This window comes from Malaclemys terrapin, chromosome 8 (genome assembly GCF_027887155.1).
Source record: "Malaclemys terrapin pileata isolate rMalTer1 chromosome 8, rMalTer1.hap1, whole genome shotgun sequence".
Classification (NCBI taxonomy): Eukaryota; Metazoa; Chordata; order Testudines; family Emydidae; genus Malaclemys; species Malaclemys terrapin.
Window position 1 is genome coordinate 87,047,788 of NC_071512.1, and position 23,543 is coordinate 87,071,330.

The 23,543-nt window shown below is 45.9% G+C and overlaps 1 protein-coding gene across 5 annotated transcripts in view; it reads left to right on the forward strand.

The window, feature by feature from the left end:
• Window positions 1-23,543, forward strand: part of SLC44A5 (solute carrier family 44 member 5) — a 204,363-nt gene that overhangs the window by 119,637 nt on the left and 61,183 nt on the right. For 4 of the 5 annotated variants that reach the window (XM_054038221.1, XM_054038223.1, XM_054038222.1 and 1 more), the window contains exon 3: window positions 18,927-19,000. In XM_054038221.1, coding sequence (XP_053894196.1) covers window positions 18,927-19,000 — 74 coding nt within the window. Of the gene's footprint in view, window positions 1-18,382; window positions 18,478-18,926; window positions 19,001-23,543 lie in introns of those variants that run through there. The other variant, XM_054038224.1, reaches the window with a different exon arrangement.

The following is a 23,543-nucleotide window of genomic DNA, read 5'->3' on the forward strand; positions in this document are numbered from 1 at the left end:
ACCTAGTTTCACAATGCTAAAGACAATTGGTTTTCTCCCAGACACTAAATTGAACTCTTTTTACTGATGTTTTGGGCTGCTTTGTCAAAAGAACTGGGTTTTATTGATTGGTCTCAGCGCGTCATTCTGTGAACAGAGGCGTCTGAGTATGTCACAGGGGAGGCTAGCCACTCTGTGCTCATAAGAAGTTCAGTAATCCATGCTGTGCTTGTTTAGGAATAAGTTTCACTAATGCCATTTTGAGATATTTTAATAGGTTCCTAAATATAACCTTGATGACAATGCTGTTAGGTGCAAAACCACAAATTGCTCCAGTTTTTCTTCCAGCACTTAGACTATTTTCTTGTATGAAATGCACTGTCTTCTTTCCATCCAGATTTTTTTTAAACTGCAACAAGAGACTATCACTGATGTCATAGCACATTTTTGAAACTGCTGTTATATAACTGAATCATAAAGCTACTTTTGAATTCTCTCTCATTTCGGAGTTGGTCTGAACTATTCCCCTATCGTCCTTGGTTATTTTTCCTCCCTCTTTTATGTAGTTTCTTTATTTTTCTCATGCGTTCCTCTTTGCTTAGTGGTGTTCCCTGTTATCTCTTGAAGGACACAATTTCTCTTTGAGGTGGTTGCTAGCTCTTGCTATCCTTGAAAGCAGCTTTAAATTTAAAACCCACAGTCCAGCTGACTAAAGATTGTAAGACCCAGCTACTTGGCTTTTCGGCATATTTAACTTGGTAACATGTTTGCAGTTCATGAACCCGTTTTCCTTTGTGCATAAATGAATGTCTCTTAGCTATACACTCTTAGGGTCATGGAACTTCAAAGAAGAGCTGAGGTCTGGTGAGAAAGGGGACTCCCAGCTTGGGAATCAGGAGCAAAACTTTAGCATACTATATCCACAATAAAGTGGAGGGGATCTACAGTAAAGGCTTTGATGTGTAACTGTTTTTTTTTTTTTTTTCTTTTTCTTCCTGCCTATCCCCTAGTAAATTCCACCAGTTGTGATTTTATTTCATTTCCTCTATAGCAATGCCTCTTCTTGGGCTCTTCTTTCCTTCCCTACCACGATGCTCTAGGAAAACGGTGATTTCCTTTTCTTCAGAACTCTTTATGTTCCTTCTTTACTTATCTCAAGCATACTTAAGGATAGTTTCACGGTGAAGCACAAGACTAGTTGCTAGAAGATCTGGGTTCTGTCCTTGTCTCTGCCTCAATTTTCCCATATGTAAGATAGGAACAATAGTGTTTGACTACTTTAAGGTTTATAAAGCACTTTTGAGATGCTGTAGAAGAAAGGCAAATATTTTATCATTCAAGGTTCAGACCTTGGCATGGAGCCTTCTGTGCAGTAGAATTTTACCTTTGATGCCTTCCTCAAGCACAGGTGGCCTGACCCACTCCTATTCCTTCCTGGATTTAAATGAGCGTGAAATTTGGGGACCGAACCGAAAAAGGAAAAAAAGTAAATCCAGTTTGATCTGACCTGAAACCCCCCCTCCTTTTTTTCCCCAAGATTTTTCATTAAATTGAAAAACACAAAAAATAATTTTGAGTCAACAGCGATTTGACCTTTTTTGGTGTTTTTCGCCCTTATTTGTGAGAGGTTTTTTATATTGAGCACATTTCAAAATTCATGTTTTGAAACGAAAAACTCAAGCCAAAATGTTTTGAAATGGTCAAAATGAAAATTTTGACTTTTTCTAGCAAAAAAAAAAAACAAAAAAAAATTTTTTTTTTTTTTTTAGTGGCCCACACAAGCCGCACCCTGGCAGGGCCCTTCCCCCAAGCAAGAGGCAAGCCGTGAAGAGACCATCAAAATTTTAAATTAACAGCCTATTTTGGAGCAGCTGTTCTAAAACTGAAAACAAGCAACTAGATATCATTACTGATGTTTGTCAGTGTTTAAAAACAAAACCCTTAAATGCTTGGGCTGGGTAGATAAAGGAGGAAGAGACTGCATCAGGAAAGATGCGGGATGAGAGTAAATGTTTTTTACATGTGGCCACATAGAGGCATGTTCTTACTAGTCTTATTTTCTTTCTTCTTTTACTACTAATTTAATAAGGATTTGTAAACAGCAGTTGAAAGCTATAGAGTGCCGTGTTTAGGGCTCTGGGACAGCTTTGTCCTTTTGTTACACTTTTTAGTTGGCAGTGGGTAGTGCCTATATATGTGGCTGTTGAGTAAAGGTAACCGATAAATCCCATATCAATCAATAACATTTCACTTTCAGACTCGGTTTGCTTCCTTCTGCCTTCTCCCCTTTTCTCTGGTTGTTCTGTAGACTGATAGATTTTAAGACCATTATGATCATGTAGTCGGACGTGCATAACACAAACCATAGAACCTTGCCCATTAATTTCTGCATAAAGCCTATAACTTCTGTTTGATCTATAGCATATCTTTTAAAAATATATCCAGTCTTGACTTAATGACTTTAAGTGATGAAGAATCCACCCCATCTCTAGGTAAGTTGTTCCCACAGCTAATTACCCTTCATGTTAATTTTGTGTGTGTGCCCTATGTCTAGTCTGAATTTGTCTAGCTTCAGGTTCCACTCAACAGATCTCATTTAAACCTCTTTCTGCTAAATTGGAGAGTTACCTTCTATGAGAAATCCTGTCCCCATTTGGGTGCTTGTACACTGTGTTCAATTCACCTCTTATCCTTTTCTTGGATAAACTAAATAGATTGTGTTCTGAAATCTCTCACGATAAGGCATGTTTCTCTGGTATTTGAATCATTCTTGTAGCTCTTTTCTGAACCCTTTCCAATATGTCAATGTTCTTTTTGAAGTGTGGGCACCAATAATGGGCTCATTAATGCCCTTTCTCTCTACAAAATTCTTGTCCTCGCCTCTGATCCACCTAGGGTGACCAGATGTCCTGATTTTATAGGGACAGTCCTGATATTTGGGCTTTTTCTTATATAGGCACCTATTATCCCCCACCCCCATCCTTATTTTTCACACTTGCTATCTGGGTCACCCTAGATCCACCTGTGGGGAGTTGGCTGAGACTGAAAATGTATCCCATTAAAACGCCACAGACTTTTTCCTTAACACACAAATCATAGTCCCCAGAACAATTGATGTTCTGAATCAATTATATTTTGATATGCTTATGGCTCTGATTTGAATTTGGAGTGAAATCCTGGCCCCACTGAAGCCAATGGAAAAATTCCCATTAGCTTCAATGGAACTAGGATTTCACCTCAAGACACTGTCTTCCTGCATCCCACTTACCTGACTGCACTAATAAAATAGACAGGAATTTTTTCTTCTCTTTATCTGTGTAACCATCTAGAAAATAAACTTAGACCCATATGATGTGTGAATGGCCTTCATGATGATTAGATTTACAGGCTGGTTTGGTGGTGGTTTTTATTGTAGCTTCAGACAGAAAATATGTCTGTAGACTAAAATGCCTGTTTTAATATACATTGTCATTACACTACAACATAGTTATCAGAATTGGGTTTAACATTCAGACCTCTTTTGGTTGAACTAGACTGTGAAAAAATATTTAACCATCAGAATATGAAATTTGTTATTACTTTCTGATAAGATCCAACAACTTACTGTTTTGTTAGAATTTATATCAGCTCAATCCCAGGCTCTACTGGGAAATGAATCTTAGTTTGGTGTGCACTTGCGCTGTACAAGGTTTATACAGCGTTCAGCCTCCCTATGTTAATCTTTTGGGATATGTTTAATATTTAATACTGGTAGTTGCTGAGAAAATGGAGTTTTTTGACATAATCCATTTCAGTCTGCTGATGAGTAGCACAGACGTGAACATAAAATGGGGAAATGATATGCATTGGACTTGTGATGATTACAATATTTTATTAGAATTGCCTCCAATTTTTTAAACTTCTCAGAAAATATAAAAGCAAATGTTAGCAATAGACGAGAAGATTGCGTGGTGTGTCAGTGTCACAGCCTCTCCCTCTGGAAACTTACATTTCAGTCCTGAAATTAGGTCACAAGTCAAATGAATTCCAAGGTCCCAGCCTATTTAGTTCTCATGAACATTTAGCCACATTACACAAAATGCTGCACTTCAGCACAGTGGGCTTCCTAATGGAATAAGTGGGGTCTTTCAGGTCAGAACAGGGGTGCATTTGCAGAGCTGTGGGAGGAAGCTTGTACAAAGCATAGCCACGCTATGCTTGGCTCTAGCCAACTGTTTTCAGTTCTCCTCTTCACTGAGCATTAAAATTTCATGCACACTAGAAGACTGAGGGAAAACAGCATGATTATGTACTTTGTCTGCAAGCATAGACTTTAAAATATTAAGGATCACATTTTACCCATAATTTTTAAAATAAGCTAACAATAGAGACACTAATTTTGTAGCAAAACATGAACAGATACAAATGCTTCAGGTCTTAACCCTTTGTATACACTTATTTATCTGTGTAGACACACATATGATCATACATATATACACATACAAAATTACATTGAAAATAATATTGAAAATCGTCTTCCAAACAGATGGGTCGAATCCTTCCCATTCTGTGGGTCTGATTTCCCTTTTTTATCTCTAATTTAAATATAGGAATATCTCTTGAGCATGTATTTCTGATGTGCTCAGAGTCAAAAAAAAAGAAAAAAAAAAACTAATTGGAAACAAGCAAAAGTTCTCTGTCTCCAGGATAACACTCCAGCTAGTATTAATCCAGGGAGTGTTTGACTGAAGTGGTACAGTTGATTTCAGTCCTCAGTCTTTCTTGCCACAATAACTTTGGGCAAGATCCTCAGCTGGTGTAAATCAGTATCTCTCCATTGACTTTGGTGGAGCTATATTGATTTACACCAGCTGAGGAGCTGGCACAGTGATTATTTCTGGATGTTTTAGACAGACCCAATAAACAGTGTGAATACCACAGAGAGCTGTTCAGCATTTTCATAAATAGTGTATTTCACATTCTGGGGGGGCAATCCAGACCAGTTGTGTCATTGCCTCTAACCTTGAGTGCCTCAAAATGCTTTGCTGTTTGTCGCTCCCAACCTGGGCTGCTTAAAACCAGCCTACCTGCATGCAGGTCACACCCTGATGGTCTGTGTGTTGGTTCAGCATCTCTGACCCAAGCATCCGTTCTGCAGACCCACTCTGGCTTCTACCAGCCTTGGTTGCTATTTGCAGGGTGATCCCAACACACTTCCAGTCCCAAATTTCCCTAAAACTGTGTGCTCTGCAGTGTCCAGCCCTCTCGTGAACAGATCAGAGAAGTAATAAGGTTTGTTTGTTCCTCTAAAGACACACAAATACATGACAGCTTATTAACTTAAGTAGGGCTAAATAACCCCTCCCTTTAAACACCACACTGAGTTGGTTTATAGTAAAATAAAACATAGGTTAAGGCATGCCGAATAAAAGGAATAAAGTTAGAAAGGGTTACTAGCAAATAAAAGTGAAAACACTGAAGTCTAAAACTTAATCTAGCAAGATACAGGCTTTGTTCAAGATGGTTTCACTCACCAGTCATTCTTCTTCCCAGTCATAGCTGACTTTCTCCTTTCCATAGAAGCACAAGGGCCTGGCTTCTTTTCTTCTTAGGTGAAAAATGTTTGCCTAAGCAGGTTTTTCATCTATGTTCAATTCCAGAGACTTCAACCCCACCTTGGTTGAAGGACCCATCTTTCTCAGCTGGCAAGACCTCTGGCCTGTTGTCTGTGCAGTGACGGTGCCAAAAATGGCTTCTGTCCTTGCTTATATCTTCCAAGTTCAAAGAACTGGTTTCAAGAGGCAGGATGACCTCATGCTGTTCTTCCCTTCTTGTGGGCTTCCCATCCTCCTGTATGATTTCTGTGTAAATGGGGCTTCCATTGTTTCTGATTCCACCATGCTTAATTTACAAAGGAGACAGGTAGAGAGCTGGGACATTGCCTCCTGTATGGGCAGACTATATAGCCTAATATCAATGAGTATCCATAATTCCTTATATAGATTTAATACATACAGTTCACAATTATATGAATCACAGTGCGTCATTAGCTTTCAGAAAAGACCTCACTCTGTATACTTTTATAATACAGCAATATTGTATACAATCATAGACTTTAAGGTCCGAAGAAACCATTATGATCATCTAGTCTGATCTCCTGTACAACGCAGGCCACAGAATCTCACCCGCCCATTCCTGTAACAAACCCCTAACCTATGCCTGAGTTATTGAAGTCCTCAAATCATGGTTTAAAGACCTCAAGGTGCAGAGAATCCTCCAGCAAGTGACCTGTGCCCCACGCTACAAAGGAAGGCGAAAAACCTCCAGGGCCTCTGCCAATCTGCCCTGGAGGAAAATTCCTTCCTGACCCCAAATATGGCGATCAGTTAAACCCTGAGCATGTGGGCAAGACTCACCAGCCAGCACCCAGGAAAGAATTCTCTGTAGTAACTCAGATCCCACCCCATCTAACATCCCATCACAGGCCATTGGGCATATTTACCTGCTAATAATCAAAGATCAATTAATTGCCAAAATTAGACTATCCCATCATACCATCCCCTCCATAAACTTATCAAGCTTAGTCTTGAAGCCAGATATGTCTCTTGCCCCCACTACTCCCCTTGGAAGGCTGTTCCAGAACTTCACTCCTCTAATGGAACAGGAGTACTTGTGGCACCTTAGAGACTAACAAATTTATTAGAGCATAAGCTTTCGTAGGCTACAACCCACTTCTTCTTCTTCGAGTGCTTGCTCATATCCATTCCATTAGGTGTGTGCGCGCCGCGTGCACGATCGTCGGTAGATTTTCTACCCTAGCAACACCGGCGGGTCGGCTGTGGAGCCCCCTAGAGTGGCGCCTTCATGGCGCTGAATATATACCCCAGCCGACCCGGCGCCCCCTCAGTTCCTTCTTACCGCCCCTGACGGTCGTTGGAACTGTGGAGCGCGGCATAGCTGTTCTCCACTCTCCCTAGCTTAGTTAGTTATTCGCAGTTGTAGTTATAGTTATAGTTCTAGTGTTTGTAGTTTAATAGTTAAATAGTTTTTAAAGTTGTTAGATTTGTTATAATAGTCCAGGGGACTAAGGGGGTCGTCGCCCCCTTCCTCCCCCGGCCGCGGGCCCGGGCTCATGCCCAGAGCTCCCGGCTTCAAGCAGTGCGCCTCCTGCGCTAAACCTATGCCCACGAGCGACCCGCACGACTCCTGTCTGAAGTGCCTGGGAGAGTCCCACCAAACAGATAAGTGCAAGATCTGTAAGGCCTTCAGACCAAGGACCAAGAAAGAGCGGGACTTTCGGCTCCGGCAACTCCTGATGGAGGCGGCACTTAGCCCGGACACTCCCTCTACAAGCCAAGCCCCGGCACCTAGCGCCTCGGTGCGCAGTGCCCCGGCAGCACCGGCCATGCCGACAACGCGGGCGGTGTCGGACAAACCTCCCCGGCACCGGACCTCGTCGGCACCGCAGCAGGCACCTCGGCGCCGGTCATTATCCCCGGGGCATAAAAAAGCCCATAAGACGGGGACCTCTGTACCGAAGACGCCGGCTCCCCCAGTGCCGGGGGTAGAGCCGAGTGCGCCGGTGGAGCACTGGAAACAGGTGCCTCCAGCACTGTCGACTCCGGCACCGAGGCCGTTGAGTCCGGTGCAGATAGCGTCTCCACCGAGACCGGCGGTAATACAACTCCCGTCGACTCCGGAGACCTTCGTGGCGGCGAGAGACTTGATAGCTCTCACGGAGCCGGCACCGCCTCAACCACTGGCACCGACGGCACCGTTGACCCGCCCGGTCCAGTCAAGGGGGAAACCTGCCTTGATGCGCCCTCCATCACAAGGGCTGGAACCTCGGCACCGGTCCAGGTCCAGAAGCAGGTCCCCACGCTGCTCGCAGTCCCGGCACCGAATATCACCTCGGCACTGGTCGTACTCGCGGCCAAGATCTTCGTCGCGGCACCGGTCTACGTCTCGGCACCGCTATGATCGTCGGCACCGATCAACGTCGAGACGTAGTTCTCGGCACCGCTACGGTCGACGCTCGACGTCGAGAGGCCGCTCCCGGCACCGGGCATACTCCAGGTCCTCGTCGAGGTCCAGATCCGGCTCCCGGCACCGACGAGGTCATCGGCACCGATCGCGGTCCCGGCACCGTTCGCCGGCACCGCGCAGAGATAGATCATCTCCGGACCGGTACCGTGCGGCACCGCAGCCCACGGGGGTCGTTTCATCTCTCTCGGCACCGCCATGGCCGTCAAGATCGGTGTCTCGCTCCTCGGAGGACCTGTCGAGATCGGCATACCCCCCTCAAGGGCAAGCCGAGGAACGGAACTTGGGCCATTGGCAGGAGATGGCAGAGGACCACTCTCATGGACCATCTCACTGGTCATTTTGGACCCCGTGGGCGTACCACCAGGAGCAAGGGGCTCCAATACCATCGACCTCTCGCTCGGGTCACTCGGTTAGAAGGGCCCCAGAATCCACCATCTCTCGGCCTCCGCCAGGGGGCATGGAGGCTTCCGTGTCCACGCCACCTGACACCATAGACCCGAGTACAGGTGATGCTCCGGCCCAAGAGCAGGGGGATCAGGACCCCCCCTTGGATCCAGTACCACCGGAGGCGTCTTCCTCCTCCTCTCCGGATGAGGCAGTGGCGGGCACTTCATGTACGGGTCCCCCTCCGATAGATCTTCGGGCTCACCAGGATCTCCTGCGTAGGATGGCCCGTAATATGGACCTGCAGGCGGAGGAGATAGTGGAAGTACAGGACCCTATCGTGAACATCCTCGGAGCGGATGCCCCATCGAGGGTGGCGCTACCCCTGATCCGCACGATACAAACCAATGCGGATACGATATGGCAAACTCCTGCCTTTATCCCACCCACAGCGAGAGGGGTGGAAAGGAAGTACTTTGTCCCGTCTAAGGACTACGGGTACTTGTATACCCACCCCCAACCGTGTTCACTGGTGGTGGCATCAGTGAACGCACGAGAGCGCCACGGCCAGCAGGCTGCAGCGCCTAAATCAAAAGAGGCTAAGCGGCTCGATTTGTTTGGCCGTAAGGTTTACTCAGCTGGAGGGCTGCAACTTAGAGCGGCGAACCAACAGGCGCTATTGAGCCGTTACAATTTTAACTCCTGGAACTCTATGGGGAAGTTTAAGGAGTTGATTCCCCAAGAGTCCAGGGAAGAGTTTGGAGCCATGGTAGAGGAGGGTAAGAAGGTGGCTCGGACCTCCTTGCAGGCCTCCTTGGACATAGCAGACTCAGCTGCGAGGACCCTGGCTTCGGGTATCGCTATGCGGAGGATCTCCTGGCTTCAGGTTTCGGGTTTGCCTCCGGAGCTACAGCAAACCCTACAGGATCTGCCCTTTGAGGGACAGGGATTGTTCTCGGACAAGACGGACTCTCGCCTGCAGAGCCTCAAGGACTCGAGAACAATCATGCGCTCCCTGGGGATGCATGTTGTGGGCCCTCAGCGCAGACCATTTAGGCCGCAGCCTCAGCGCTTCTACCCCCCCCGCCTCGTCAGAGACAGGACTTGACCCGGAGGCGAGGGCGAGGTGGTAGAAGAAGGTGGGCCGGCCCTCAACCCGGCCAGAACCAAGGGCCACCTAGACCACCTTCAGGCCCCAGGCAGAACTTTTGAAGGTGCGGTCGAGGACGGCGCCCCAGTCATCTCCCAGGATCCAGCCCCCTCCTTTCGGGATCGTCTCTCCCACTTCCACCGTGCTTGGTCCCTTATAACTTCGGACCGTTGGGTCCTCCGCACAGTGGAGAGGGGATACACTATCCAGTTTTCTTCTATCCCCCCCTCCCACCCTCCTTCCCCGTCCCTCTTCAGGGACCCTTCTCACGAGCAACTTCTTATACAGGAGGTTTCCACGCTCCTTGCTATGGGGGCCATAGAGGAGGTTCCAGTAGAGTTAAGGGGCAGGGGATTTTATTCCCGTTACTTCCTGATCCCCAAGTCCAAAGGAGGTCTGCGGCCCATCTTGGACTTGCGCGGACTCAACAAATTCGTAGTAAAGTTGAAGTTCCGCATGGTCTCTTTGGGGGCCATTATCCCTTCCCTCGATCCTGGAGACTGGTTCGCCGCCCTCGACATGAAAGACGCATACTTTCACATCTCAATTTACCCACCTCACAGACGCTTCCTGCGATTCGTGGTAAACATGGTGCACTACCAATTTGCAGTCCTTCCCTTCGGCCTATCCTCGGCCCCAAGAGTGTTCACGAAATGTATGGCTGTCGTGGCAGCGTACCTTCGTCGGCAAGGGATACAGGTGTTCCCGTACCTAGACGACTGGCTGGTACGCGGTCGCACCAAGGAGCAAGTTCAAGCTCACGTCCACATAATAGTGCACACATTCAACGAGTTGGGCATCCTACTCAACAAGGACAAATCCACTCTAGAACCTACCCAGAGAATAGAATTCATAGGCGCAGTTCTAGACTCCAGACGTGCACAAGCCATCCTGCCAGACAACCGATTTGGCACCATCACGAGCCTCATTCAAGGGCTCCAGGCGTTCCCAACTACCACGGTGAGGTCGTGCCTTACCCTGCTGGGTCACATGGCCTCCTGCACGTACGTAACCAGGCATGCCAGACTTCGGCTTCGCCCACTCCAGACCTGGGTGTCGTCAATATATCGACCAAATCGGGACAGCCTGAACATGGTGGTCACGGTCCCGATCTCGGTCCTGACCTCCCTCACCTGGTGGCTAGATCACAATGTGGTCTGCGAGGGGATGCCATTTCACGCCCCACAACCCTCTCTGCACCTGGTCACAGACGCTTCATCTCTGGGTTGGGGCGCCCATCTCAACGAACACCATACCCAGGGCCTGTGGACTGCACCCCAGCTAGCCCTGCACATCAATGTTCGGGAACTGATGGCGGTGCGCCTGGCGTGCCAGGCATTTCTCAACCTCCTACGTGGCCGATGTGTGTTAGTCCTCATCGACAACACCACGGCCATGTTTTACATCAACAAGCAAGGAGGAGCACGTTCGTCAATTCTATGCCAAGAGGCCATTCGCCTGTGGGACTTCTGCATCGCCCACTCAATCCATCTCACGGCATCGTTCCTCCCTGGAGTCCAGAACACTCTAGCGGACCGACTCAGCAGGTCCTTCCAGACGCACGAGTGGTCTATCCGTCCGGACATCATACATTCCATCTTCCGGAGGTGGGGGTTTCCCCAGATAGACCTGTTTGCATCTCGAGACAACAGGAAGTGCCACGTGTTCTGCTCCCTACAAGGTCGAGCTCCGGGCTCCCTCTCGGATGCGTTTCTCCTTCCCTGGAAAGACCACCTGTTTTATGCCTTCCCTCCGTTTCCTCTGGTCCACAAGGTACTGTTAAAATTGCGCAGAGACCAGGCACAGGTAATTCTGGTCGCTCCAGCGTGGCCGAGACAACATTGGTACACCACACTGTTGGAACTCTCGGTTCAGACACCGATCCCGCTTCCGTTGTGTCCGGATCTCATCTCTCAGGACCACGGCCGGCTGCGTCACCCCAACCTGCAATCACTCCACCTCACGGCGTGGCTGCTCCATGGTTCACCCAGGCAGAGCAGCAATGCTCACACTCTGTCCAACAGATTCTGCTGAGCAGTAGGAAGCCCTCAACACGCACCACGTACCTGGCCAAGTGGAAGCGGTTCTCCTGTTGGTGCGAACAACGAGCCATGTCCCCGTTGCAGGCACCCATTCCTCTCATTTTGGAATATCTCCTCTCCCTAAAACAGCAGGGGTTGGCGATATCTTCAATTAGAGTTCACCTGGCCGCTATATCGGCCTTTCACCCAGGGGAACTCGCGTCCTCGGTATTCTCTAACCCGATGGTCGTTAGATTCCTCAAGGGCTTAGACCGGATGTACCCACAACAACGTCAGCCCGTTCAGACGTGGGACCTCAACCTGGTTCTCTCCAAGCTCACAGGTCCTCCATTCGAGCCACTGGCCACCTGTTCACTTTTGTACCTATCCTGGAAGACAGCCTTCCTTGTAGCCATCACCTCAGCAAGGCGCGTTTCTGAACTCAGGGCGCTTACATCCGAGCCCCCTTATACAGTTTTCCATAAGGATAAAGTGCAGCTTCGTCCACATCCTGCCTTTCTCCCTAAGGTGGTTTCTCCTTTTCATATCAACCAGGACATCTTTCTCCCGGTCTTTCATCCTAAACCACATGCCACTCGCCAGGATCAACGTTTGCATTCCCTGGACGTACGAAGGGCCCTGGCCTTCTATATTGACCGCACAAAGCACTTTAGAAAGACGACGCAACTCTTCGTTGCAGTGGCCGACCGAATGAAAGGCTCACCGGTCTCCTCACAACGCCTATCCTCCTGGATTACGTCTTGCATCCGGACTTGCTATGACCTGGCAGGTGTCTCAGCACCGCACCTCACCGCTCACTCCACGAGGGCCCAGGCTTCCTCGACGGCTTTCCTGGCACAAGTTCCGATCCAGGACATTTGTAGAGCAGCGGTTTGGTCATCAGTCCACACATTTACAGCTCACTATGCACTAGTGCAGCAGTCCAGAGACGATGCTGCTTTCGGATCAGCGGTTTTGCACACAGCAATGTCTCACTCCGACCCCACCACCTAAGTTGGGCTTGGGAGTCACCTAATGGAATGGATATGAGCAAGCACTCGAAGAAGAAAAGACGGTTACTCACCGTTGTAACTGTTGTTCTTCGAGATGTGTTGCTCATATCCATTCCAAACCCGCCCCCCGTCCCCACTGTCGGAGTAGCCGGCAAGAAGGAACTGAGGGGGCGCCGGGTCGGCTGGGGTATATATTCAGCTCCATGAAGGCGCCACTCTAGGGGGCTCCACAGCCGACCCGCCGGTGTTGCTAGGGTAGAAAATCTTCCGACGATCGTGCACGCGGCGCGCACACACCTAATGGAATGGATATGAGCAACACATCTCGAAGAACAACAGTTACAACGGTGAGTAACCGTCTTTTCGGATGCATATACATGCTATATGCATCAGAAGAAGTGGGTTGTAGCCCACGAAAGCTTATGCTCTAATGAATTTGTTAGTCTCTAAGGTGCCACAAGTACGCCTGTTCTTTTTACAGATTCCTTTGTTTAGGGTAGACCTGTTTAACAACTCCCCCTTACATACCTGGTTTGTATGCAGTGTTATTGCAGCCCAGGAAATGACAAGTGGGTGAGGTAATATCTGAAAAGAGCTATGTAAGCTCAAAAGTTTGTCTCTCTCACCAACAGAAGTTGGTCCAATGAAAGATATTACCTCACCCACCTTGTCTCTCTAATGGGGGCCAATGGGGGCAGCGGGAAGCGGTGCGGGCGAGGGATGTGCTGGCTGCGGCTTCCCGACGCCCCCAATGGCCTGGGATGGCGATCCGCAGCCAGTGGGGGCCACAATTGGCCGAACCTGCCACGTCAGCAGGTAAATAAACTGGCCCGGCCCGCCAGGGTGCTTACCCTGGCGAGCCACGTGCCAAACGTTGCCAACCTCTGCAGTAGATTATGCTGATCTTCATGATAAGATCATCTCACTCCTTTCTTGGGTACTGTGGTCAGTACTGAAACAGTTGACAATTTAAATGTCAACATCGTTATCATCAGGCTTCAGAGTCAAAACCTGAAAGAGTCTGACGTAGAGGAGTGCTGGCAAGAAACAGGTTATTTCTTATTGCTAATGGAATTTTAATCAGTGCCTGTATCTTTGGCAGCACACTGCGATCTATATTGTTGTAGTATATTATACACACCACTGAGATGAATGGGCAGTTTTACTTTTCTTAGAGCTCCTGTTGCAGGCTCTCAGGAGACATCACTTCATGGCTTTCTTCTGGTTCACATTTTGCAGATTTCCTTCGCAGCCATAAAGGCTAGAGAATTAATTTTTTAAAATTAAAACTTTCTGGCGCACAGTATTCAGCCACCAGGAGGAAGTACAATTCAGTGAGACAACATGGGCCAGCTCATTTCAACCCCTCTCATTAAAGATTCTCTGAAGAAAACTTAAGAAAATTTAGTGTTTAGGCTGATAGGTTAACAAAGCACCGTTTGCATTAAAACCTTATTAGTACCTTTCTTGCGGACTTTCTAGTCTCCATAATAGGAGCGTATGCTCAAAAGGAAGTATCCCTGAACACACTGAATCTGCCAACTCAAATATTTATTCAGTTTTCCTGAATAGTGCCCTTCGGTCTAGCCACACTGTTTGATAAAAGTACCAGCCACTCGATTTAGATCCATACCAGCTGAGATGATCTCTCAGTTCCACTCTATATGCATCCGAAGAAGTGGGCTGTAGCCCACGAAAGCTTATGCTCAAATAAATTTGTTAGTCTCTAAGGTGCCACAAGTACTCCTGTTCTTTTTGCAGATACAGACTAACACAGCTGCTACTCTGAAACCTCTCAGTTCAGGCTACAGTCAAGTAGGGGATCCTGAGTTCTGTTCATAAACCACAAAACAGACAAATTCTTTTTCCTACAGCATGGCTTCTTAGAGTGATTTCAAAACATAGGCATCAGTCCTCCAGAGAATTCTGTGTGAGCAGACCCCTGCTTTCAGGTAGAGCTCCATTAACACTGAGCTCTGAGCAGCATTGATGCCTTAAATGGTCAGCTTCAAGTTTGTCCACAAAGGATGAGTGATGTTTCCCATGGTCTATATTCATACATGTAGATGGTGAGCTCTCTGGGGCAGAGGCTGTCTCTTTGTTATATGTTTGCACAGGGCCTAGCACAAAGGGATCCAGGTCTGTAAGTGTTGTTGTAATACTGGTACAACTCTAATATTAAGAATAATGGTTTCTTGCTACTGCAACATCTTGGACAGAATTGCACGCGTGAGACATTATGAACTGTAAAACCAACGAGGAGTCCCTGTGGCACCTAAATTTGTTAGTCTCTAAGGTGCCACAAGGACGACTCCATTGTTTTTGCTGATACAGATTAACGTGGCTACCACTCTGAAATCTCTCATTATGAACTGTAGAATTGGAGGATGAAGCCAGCAGAAGCAAGTAGTCCCCAAGCAGACTCATTAGCCACGAAATGCATGGTTTGTCAGTGAATAAGTGCTTCCAATCTCTGATACTCAGTATTCAGAGTCCTTATTTATCTGAATTCCGTTAACACCTCCTATGTACTATGCAACTTCCATGAAGACACAGGAACAAAGTGTTTTCTTACTTTGCGCTGCCACATATAACACAGCGAGTAAGCCAATCCATTTCTGAAAGGTGGTAGAAAGCAAAGCACTACCCATAAACTAAACAAAATGACAACAGTAGGCAATAAAATCTGGCATGGGGGCCAGAAATATGCACTTATCAAATGAGATTATTTTATTACTTCACCTGGCTAAAATGAATCTGTTGGGTTTATCAGTGATTTATTTCTATGGAGACAGCAATGTTCAAGTAGAATAGTTAAGCTAACAACAAAATTTGGGCAAGATCTTGGGGTGCAACTGAACTGCAAAAAGGTAAAAACATTGTAAATTTCAAATACAGCCATACTTTCACAATGACTTTCATGTTGTCCAGTACATTTTAATTCATGACACAAATGAATCCTTATAAATATTGTCTATATGTGTTATCATACTCCTGTTACAATATCCTGTTGCCCGTGCAGTCATTGTTGCTGGGAAAAGGTTTGGAATCCATTTGAAAAAATGGTTATATTTTTCCTTTTGTAATTTTTGCGTCATGTATCCCATGAGGATGGTGGGTGTGTACAGGTATATTCTAAAAACGTGGCAGTGATATTCATGTGAAAGAGTGCAAGGGCCATATGATAAATTACATTTATCATGCACTCTCTCCTCAACACTCTGCCCACTAATCCATCTCCCCTAGCATTTATTCTACAATTTCACCCCCTGAGCAGCTTCCTGCAGTTTCATTGTCTTGACTACAAATACAACAGCAAAATCAATTCGCCATCAAAATGTTTCTATTTTCCCCCTAAATGTGATCATTTCTGCTCTAAAACAAAACCAGTTCAAAGCCCAGCAAAGGCAATGCTCAGTCCTGGTTACAGCAATAAATGTACTATCTCAATAGCTTGTGACCCTTCAGGGCTCAAAATGGGAGTCTAATCCTTTTGGGGAGGGGTGATTCCCAGCATTCCATTTGCTCCAGTTTTGAAAACTCCCAGTGACTTTAAGGGAGTAAAATGGTACGTGTGGAACAGTTATTTTAGGTCATTTGGTGAGGTATCTTATATATTTGGTTTAATTTTTCTCTCCTGCTGAGCCTTGGATTTCTAAGGTGAAATCCTGGCCCCACAAAGTCAGCAGGACTTTTGCCATTGATTTCAGTGGAGCCAGGATTTTACCCCTGGTAACAAAGGCACCTGGCTGCACAGGCAGAGGGGTGCAAGAAATAGTCCAAGTAAATTTATTTTAAAACTCTCCAAACCATGCCCAAAATAGTTTCTGTGCAGTTATTATAATTATATTATAGCAGCACCCAGAGGCCAGGATCAGTTGTGCTAGGCACTATAAAATCTGTGTCATACCCAGAACAGAAAATGGTGTGAGATGGTAGAAACATTTGACACTTGAATAATTGCAAAACTGTAAGGGATGAACTGGCACAAACAGGTATGGGCTCTGATCATACATAATCATAAATACCACGTGGACAAGAGGGTTCTGACAACAAGAGACTTATAATTAAAGTATTGCAGTGTTCTAGTTCATCTCCCATTAGTATTTTTACCTGAGTTATCTTTTATTAAACACTGTGCCATTTAACAGCCACTCTGGAGGGTGAGAAACTGAGCCTGAGTAAAGTATCAGAATTTGTGTGAAACAGATGTTAGCCTTACATTTAAAAAGGTTTAGTGCTTCTGCTGGTGTTAAGAGAAGGAAGCAGGTGACCCTATTTCCATTCATTATTTATCCATTTTGTGATTCTAAATAAAATCTAAATCTTCAGATTAAAGCTCTCCTCATAACTGTAATGTGCTGTCATCTATTCTCTGGGCAGACACTTATTACAGGGCACTTGAGAAAAGCTTCATCTATGACAACTGGAGCAAATGATAGCTTAAAGCAGTGGTTCTCAACCAGGGGTCCAGGGCTCCCTGGGGGGCCATGAGCAGGTTTCAGGGGGTGTCTGCCAAAATAGACCAGAGAGCAGGGTCAGCATTAGACTCACTGGGGCCCAGGGTAGAAAGCCGAATCCTGAGCCCAAGCCCCTTCTCCCCAGGCTGAAGCAGAAGCCTGAGCAATTTTAGCTTTGTGGGGCCCCCTGTGGAATAAAGCCCTGGGCAATTGCTCTGCTTGCTACCCCCTAACGCTGGCTCTGGCTTTTAATCTACTGAAAAACAGTTGATGTGTACATGGTGGGCTGTGTAATTTTTATAGCATGTTGGGGGGGGGGGGGGAGTTTGAAGGAAAAAGGTTGAGATCCCTCTGGCTTAAAGAACAAGCGGGGCTCCATTGTCGGTTCTTTCAGTTTGCCTCAACACATCCCCATAGTCACACAGACCTGGAACCTAGGGCTGAGATTGTTTGTTTCTCTGTGGAGAGGCACATAGATCATTCATGCTTAGTTCCTTTTTCACACCCAGAAGTGTCTCTCCAAGTTTTCCAATTGTTTAAAAGTTGTGTAATCTTTTCCCCTCTTCCCAATCACTGGGATCTGGATCTACTCTTCACCCCCTTCCTTTCAAACCCATAACTAAGCGTCCCCTATCCTTCATATCTCTCAGATTGGCCTCTCTCTAGTGCGGATCGCTTTGGCCAGAAGAATCCGAGAGCTATATAAGCCCTTATGTCTAATTCTCCATTCTTAATTTTTAAGGACAGTATTTCTGGGCTTTCTTCATTATACCCATCTTGCTGATTGAAGCGGAATGATGGGACTTTTAATAAAACTCTGGCAAGATCTCTTCAGCCATTTTTGGGGGTTTCAGGGCAGAGGTGCTGGAACAGTTTGTATAGTGGGGGTGCTGAGAGCCATTGATTCAGACTGTAAGCCCTGTATGTAATGGAAACCACTTTAAGTCAGGGGGTGTACCCCCACAACCCCTAGTTCCAGCACCTATGTTTCACGGTGAATCCTCCCCACACACACACACACACACTTTATCCACTTTAAAAAAGAAACTTTAATTGATCCTTTCTAGATGGGGCTATGGCAAAAATAGATGTTTGAAACTCACCATGGCTAAACCTCTGATTGAGAAGTAATGCCTCTTCTTGTGCTTAAAAAAATGGTTTTAATTTACCAGAGTTGGTTTGTAATTGTATCCTGAACATGTGCAATAGACAATTTTGTTAAATACATAGATACGTACAATAAATATACATTAAAGAGTACCGCTAATTAAGTCTGCACTTTTCAAAACAGACTGACTTTAAAGATCCTCAGCTTGGCCTTGACCAGCATTGGCTTCAGTGGAACTATGCCAATTTACACCAGCTGCAGCTGGTAGCCGTTGGGACGTTAATTCACATGTCTGCTTGTTTCAACTCCTAGGCCAGGTTGGAGGTGGTTTAGTTTGGTAAGGCAATCCTTTACTTTCTTTTTAACTAGAAACACTCCTTAGCCCACCTCTAGAGTGATTGTTGTTTAGTAGTCATCGAAAGCAAGGACTTGTGAATGTAAGTTTATGAAGGAGAATTGGAAGCCAGATAAGTTCAGACTAGAAATAAGGCACAGATTTTTAATGATGAGGGTAAATAACCATTGTTAGAACTTATGTTGGGTCGAGGTGGATTCTCAGTCATTGACCATTTTTTAAATCAAGGTTGCATGTTTTTCTAAAAGGTATGTTACACTTGAATAAGAAATTAATTAAGGAAAGTCCTGTGGCCGGTGTAATTCAGGAGGTTAGACTATATGATGTCTGTGGGCACTTCTGATCTTGTAATGTATGAATCAATCATTTACAAAGGAGGAGTTATTTTGGACACTTTTCTAATTCTTTAAAATGTTCCCTTCTGTCTTTAGGCACTGTACCGATGTTCTGTGCTGTGTAATCTTCATAGTCGTCATTCTGGGTTACATTGCATTAGGAATTCTGGGTAAGTAAACCCAGCCACGGTAGTGGCTTCTCTTGCAGGGGGAGTAAATAAGTGAGTCATTATTTTTAATTGAAGAGTCCATTTAATTTTAAACTTTCTAATCAATGAGCCATGTGTTTCCTAGAAGCAAATCATGAATGATTTGCTCACATTAAATGTCTGTTATAGTCAGGGAGAGGTTGAAAATGGTGTGTTTATTGATGGAAAAAACAAAGTAAAATATATGCAGGTAAAAATGCCATGGTTCAATCATTTTGCTATCATAAACTGTAATTGAGATAGGAAAATCCTGGCACTTGTCACTCGTCAAAAAACAAAAGCTAGAGAAAAACATTCATTTTTAAGAGGCTTTGCATTCTTTAAAATATTAGCAAGAGACTCTATGGGAGCAATGAATGGAGCAGAAAAAACTTCATTTAATTGTGGGGGACAGAGCTGTTTGCTTATCAGGATATTCTGTGGTAACCGTTTAGTTTGCTTGTCTGAGAGAACTTCACTGAGACTGTCTAAATGAGTGAGGGCAAATGCCAGCTACCATAAAAGTACAGTTACTATGTGTTTGCATATTTGACTGAACTTAATTTCCTAATAAAAGACCATATGGCCCTGGCTTAGACACACGAAATGTCATCACTCTTTTTAATTCTGTGTTAGCAGTTTGGCTTTGTACAGTAGAGAAAATACTATGTGTAGTGTCAGAAGATGACAATAAGCAAGATTGATTTTACACAACCAGTAGAAATCAGTAAGTATACGGGAATGTACATCATCCTCTCATTAGAATATACTATTGGCACAGCATCCCAAAAGTCATAATTCGTTCTGTCTCTCTTCAGCTCCCTGTCTCTCTCACTTTACCTTGTAGTATTTAAACACTGAACAGGTAGTTAAGATTTTGCTGCTTCTCTCTCCAGGTGCTCCTGTGTGCATGTGGTGTTTGTTCCCTTGTTCACACATACTAGTTGTCCCTTCATGGAACATCCTGCTTTCAGAAAGGGGGAAAGGGAAGGAAATAAAGTGAATAGACTCAGGGCCGGCTCCAGGCACCAGCCGAGCAAGCTCGTGCTTGGGGCGGCAGATTGTACAAGGCGGCATTCGGCCCAATCCTAGGGCGGCACGGCCGCTTTTTGTTTTGTTTTGTTCCACTCTGGCCGCCCTGTAGCGAGCGGTGGCGCGGCGGAGGGGAGCGCCCTGCAGCAAGCCTGGCAGGGCAGCCCGCATCCTTCCCTCCCAGCTGACCGCAGCGCGGAGCCCTCCTGGCACGCGGCGCGGCGGTTGAGAAGCCCTGGCCGCCCCTTCTCTCTCTCCCCCCACCTCCTCCTCCTCTCCCCCGCACCCTGGCTCCGGCCGCGCCGCAGGTGCTTTTTTTTTTTTTGCTTGGGGTAGCAAACAAGCCAGAGCTGGCCCTGAATACACTTGCAAGCAATAACAGTCAAGGGGGTCATTGCAGTTGAAAGGTAGCACCACGCACTGACCCCGTAACAGGCAGTTGTTGTCTAATGAATGGAGCATGATACTGGCAGGCAGGAGACCTGTGTTCCACTCATGACTGTCACTAAGTTGCTGTGCCACGTGAGGCAAGTAACGTAACTGCTCCGTGCCTCAGTTTCTCTATCTGTAAAACTGAGAGGAATTATTTAAGCTCAGTACCACTGTGTACACAAGAACAAATGGATATAAACTGGACATTAGGAAGTTTAGACTTGAAATTAGATGGTTTCTAACCATCAGAGGAGTGAAGTTCTGGAACAGCCTTCCAAGGGGAGTAGTGGGGGCAAGAGACATATCTGGCTTCAAGACTAAGCTTGATAAGTTTATGGAGGAGATGGTATGATGGGATAGTCTAATTTTGGCAATTAATTAGTCTTTGACTACTAGCGGTAAATATGCCCAATGGCTTGTGATGGGATGTTAGATGGGGTGGGATCTGAGTTACTACAGAGAATTCTTTCCTGGGTGCTGTCTGGTGAGTCTTGCCCACATGCTCAGGGTTTAGCTGATCGCCATATTTGGGGTCGGGAAGGAATTTTCCTCCAGGGCCGATTGGCAGAATCCCTGGGGGGGTTTCGCCTTCCTCTGCAGCGTGGGGCCTGGGTCATTTGTTGGAAGATTCTCTGCACCTTGAAGTCTTTAAACCATGTTTTGAGGACTTCAGTGGCTCAGACACAGGTTTGATACAGGAGTGGGTAGGTGAGATTCTGTGGCCTGCATTGTGCAGGAGGTCAGACTAGATGATCATAATGGTCCCTTCTGACCTTAAAGTCTATGATTCTATGATAATACCTACCTTTGTAAAGCGCTTTGAGATCCATGGATGGAAAAAAATCTGTATAAGGGCAAAGAGTTAACTAATAAGCTCTTAATACAGGTCCTGTGCCTGTGAGCCATACATGGATCCAGTACTTTAATGGTTTCATTAGCTATGGGATTCTTCTTGGGGACAGTAGTGGGTAGAGGGTGAGGGAGAAGGGTGTCTCTAACTGTACTTCATGCATTATTTAGTCACATTCAGACTAGCTTGTCTGAAGTCCTTTGGCTCCCTTGCACAGCTCAGACTCTGATGCTTCCTTAACATCAATGGCATCCTACTTGGGGATGGGGATCTGTCTGGTCTGTATATGCTGCTGCTACTGGAGTGCATATAAATGAAATTTTGCATATGCTCTCTCATCTCTGCCTCCTCTTTTGATCCTGCTGCTTGTACTATTTGCTGTAGAGTGATGCTACGATCTGAGTTGCCCCTACTTTAATTGCCCAGCTACATTGTCTGTACCTTACTGGCCTCTTGTTTCATTCCAAGCTGGTACCAGCACTCATTTGAGGTGTGTGTGTGTGTGTGTGTGTGTGTGTGTGTGTGCGCGCGCATATACAGACCTGCCAAGCAGGGCTGGCACCAGCACAGCAAGCAGGTGCTTGGGGCGGCCAAAGGAAAGAAGGGGCGGCACGTCCGGGTCTTCGGTGGCAATTAAGTGGTGGGTCCCTCAGACCCTCTCGGAGGGAAGGACCTTCCGCCGAAATGCTGCCAATCGCAGCTGCTTCCCTCCCCTCCCCCCCCCCCCCCCCCCCCCCGCTCAGGGCGGCAAAAACACTGGAGCTGGCCCAGCTGCCAAGCCTCCCACTTGAAGCAGGAGTACCCCACATTTGGAATATTTTACTTCCCTGTTCCCCCTCTAATGTTCCTCCAGCTCTTCCTGCTCCCTGTTCGCTCAGCTGGTGTGTTACTGTTCTGTTCCTGTCCTTCTTTCACCACTCAAACACAGAGCCCAAGTGGAGGAGCTGGGCACAGATCATGGGAGCATTCCTTGTTCTCTTTAATACGTGAACACTTCCCTGACAGGTGAGTGGCCCCTACTCTGGATGTTGTGTCAGACAGAGTATTGGCACACTGATGAACACACAGAAAGAGGCAGAAGTGAGCACTGGCAATTTGTGGTTGTGCAGCATTCTTGTGCATTCAGATCTTCCTGCCAGCCTGTACAATCTCCCTCCAGCACTGCACAAATCTCCCTTAATCCTTTGGCTAGACTTCCATGGCAGCTTTGCATGTGCTGTTTCCAAACATCATGTTCTGCATGAAATACGTTGCACAAGCCGAGAGAGGCAAAAGATGAGTGGTTGGCCAGATTCCTCTCTTCCCTGACTCTGTGGTCTCAGACAATGGGATCAGTGTGGTATGTGATGGTGAATTTGTCCATATAGGGTACATTTGCACATGCCTTGGAATCCTATTATGAAAAAAACCTTCTAACCAAACCCTTAGGTATAAAACATTGAGGGGTTTGGAATCCAACCCTGGATCAAGATCCAGATTTTGTGGCTGGCCACTGTCTCTTTTTCTGTGACGGGTGGATCCAAATTTTTGCATCTGAACACCCCTATTACATATCCAAATCTAAACCCCGTATGGTGCCTGCTTTTTCTTTGTCCTCAGATTGTGATTCATCCTTCTTATTTTAAATGAAAGATGAGATCAGCATGGGTCCTACTCCAAAGGCCAGCCCTGCTCCAAATGCATGAGTGTCAATAAAGTTCATATGAAGAGAAAATAGATTATAAATCAATTCTCCGTCATGAGTTATGCCTTAAGCATCTCCTGTCCTTTGGCTTATTATAGAAATAAAAAAGTCGATTTTCCAGGTTTCTTGACTATGTGAGAATAGCTTCCTCGTTTCACATGTCATTTGGCTGGATAAAGAAAGGAAATACTCAAACTAGGGCTGTTGATTAATCGCAGTTAACTCACACAATTAACTAAAAAAAATCAATCACGATTAAAAAAAATAATCATGATTAATCACACTGTTAAACAATAGAATACCAATTGAAATTTATTAAATATTTTTGGATGTTTTTCTACATTTTCAAATATATCGACTTCAATTACAACACAGAATACAAAGTGTACAATGCTCACTTTATATTATTTTTTATTACAAATATTTGCACTGCAAAAATGATAAAAGAAATAGTATTTTTCAATTCACCTCGTACAAGTACTGTAGTGCAATCTCTTTATCATGAAAGTGCAACTTACGAATGTAGG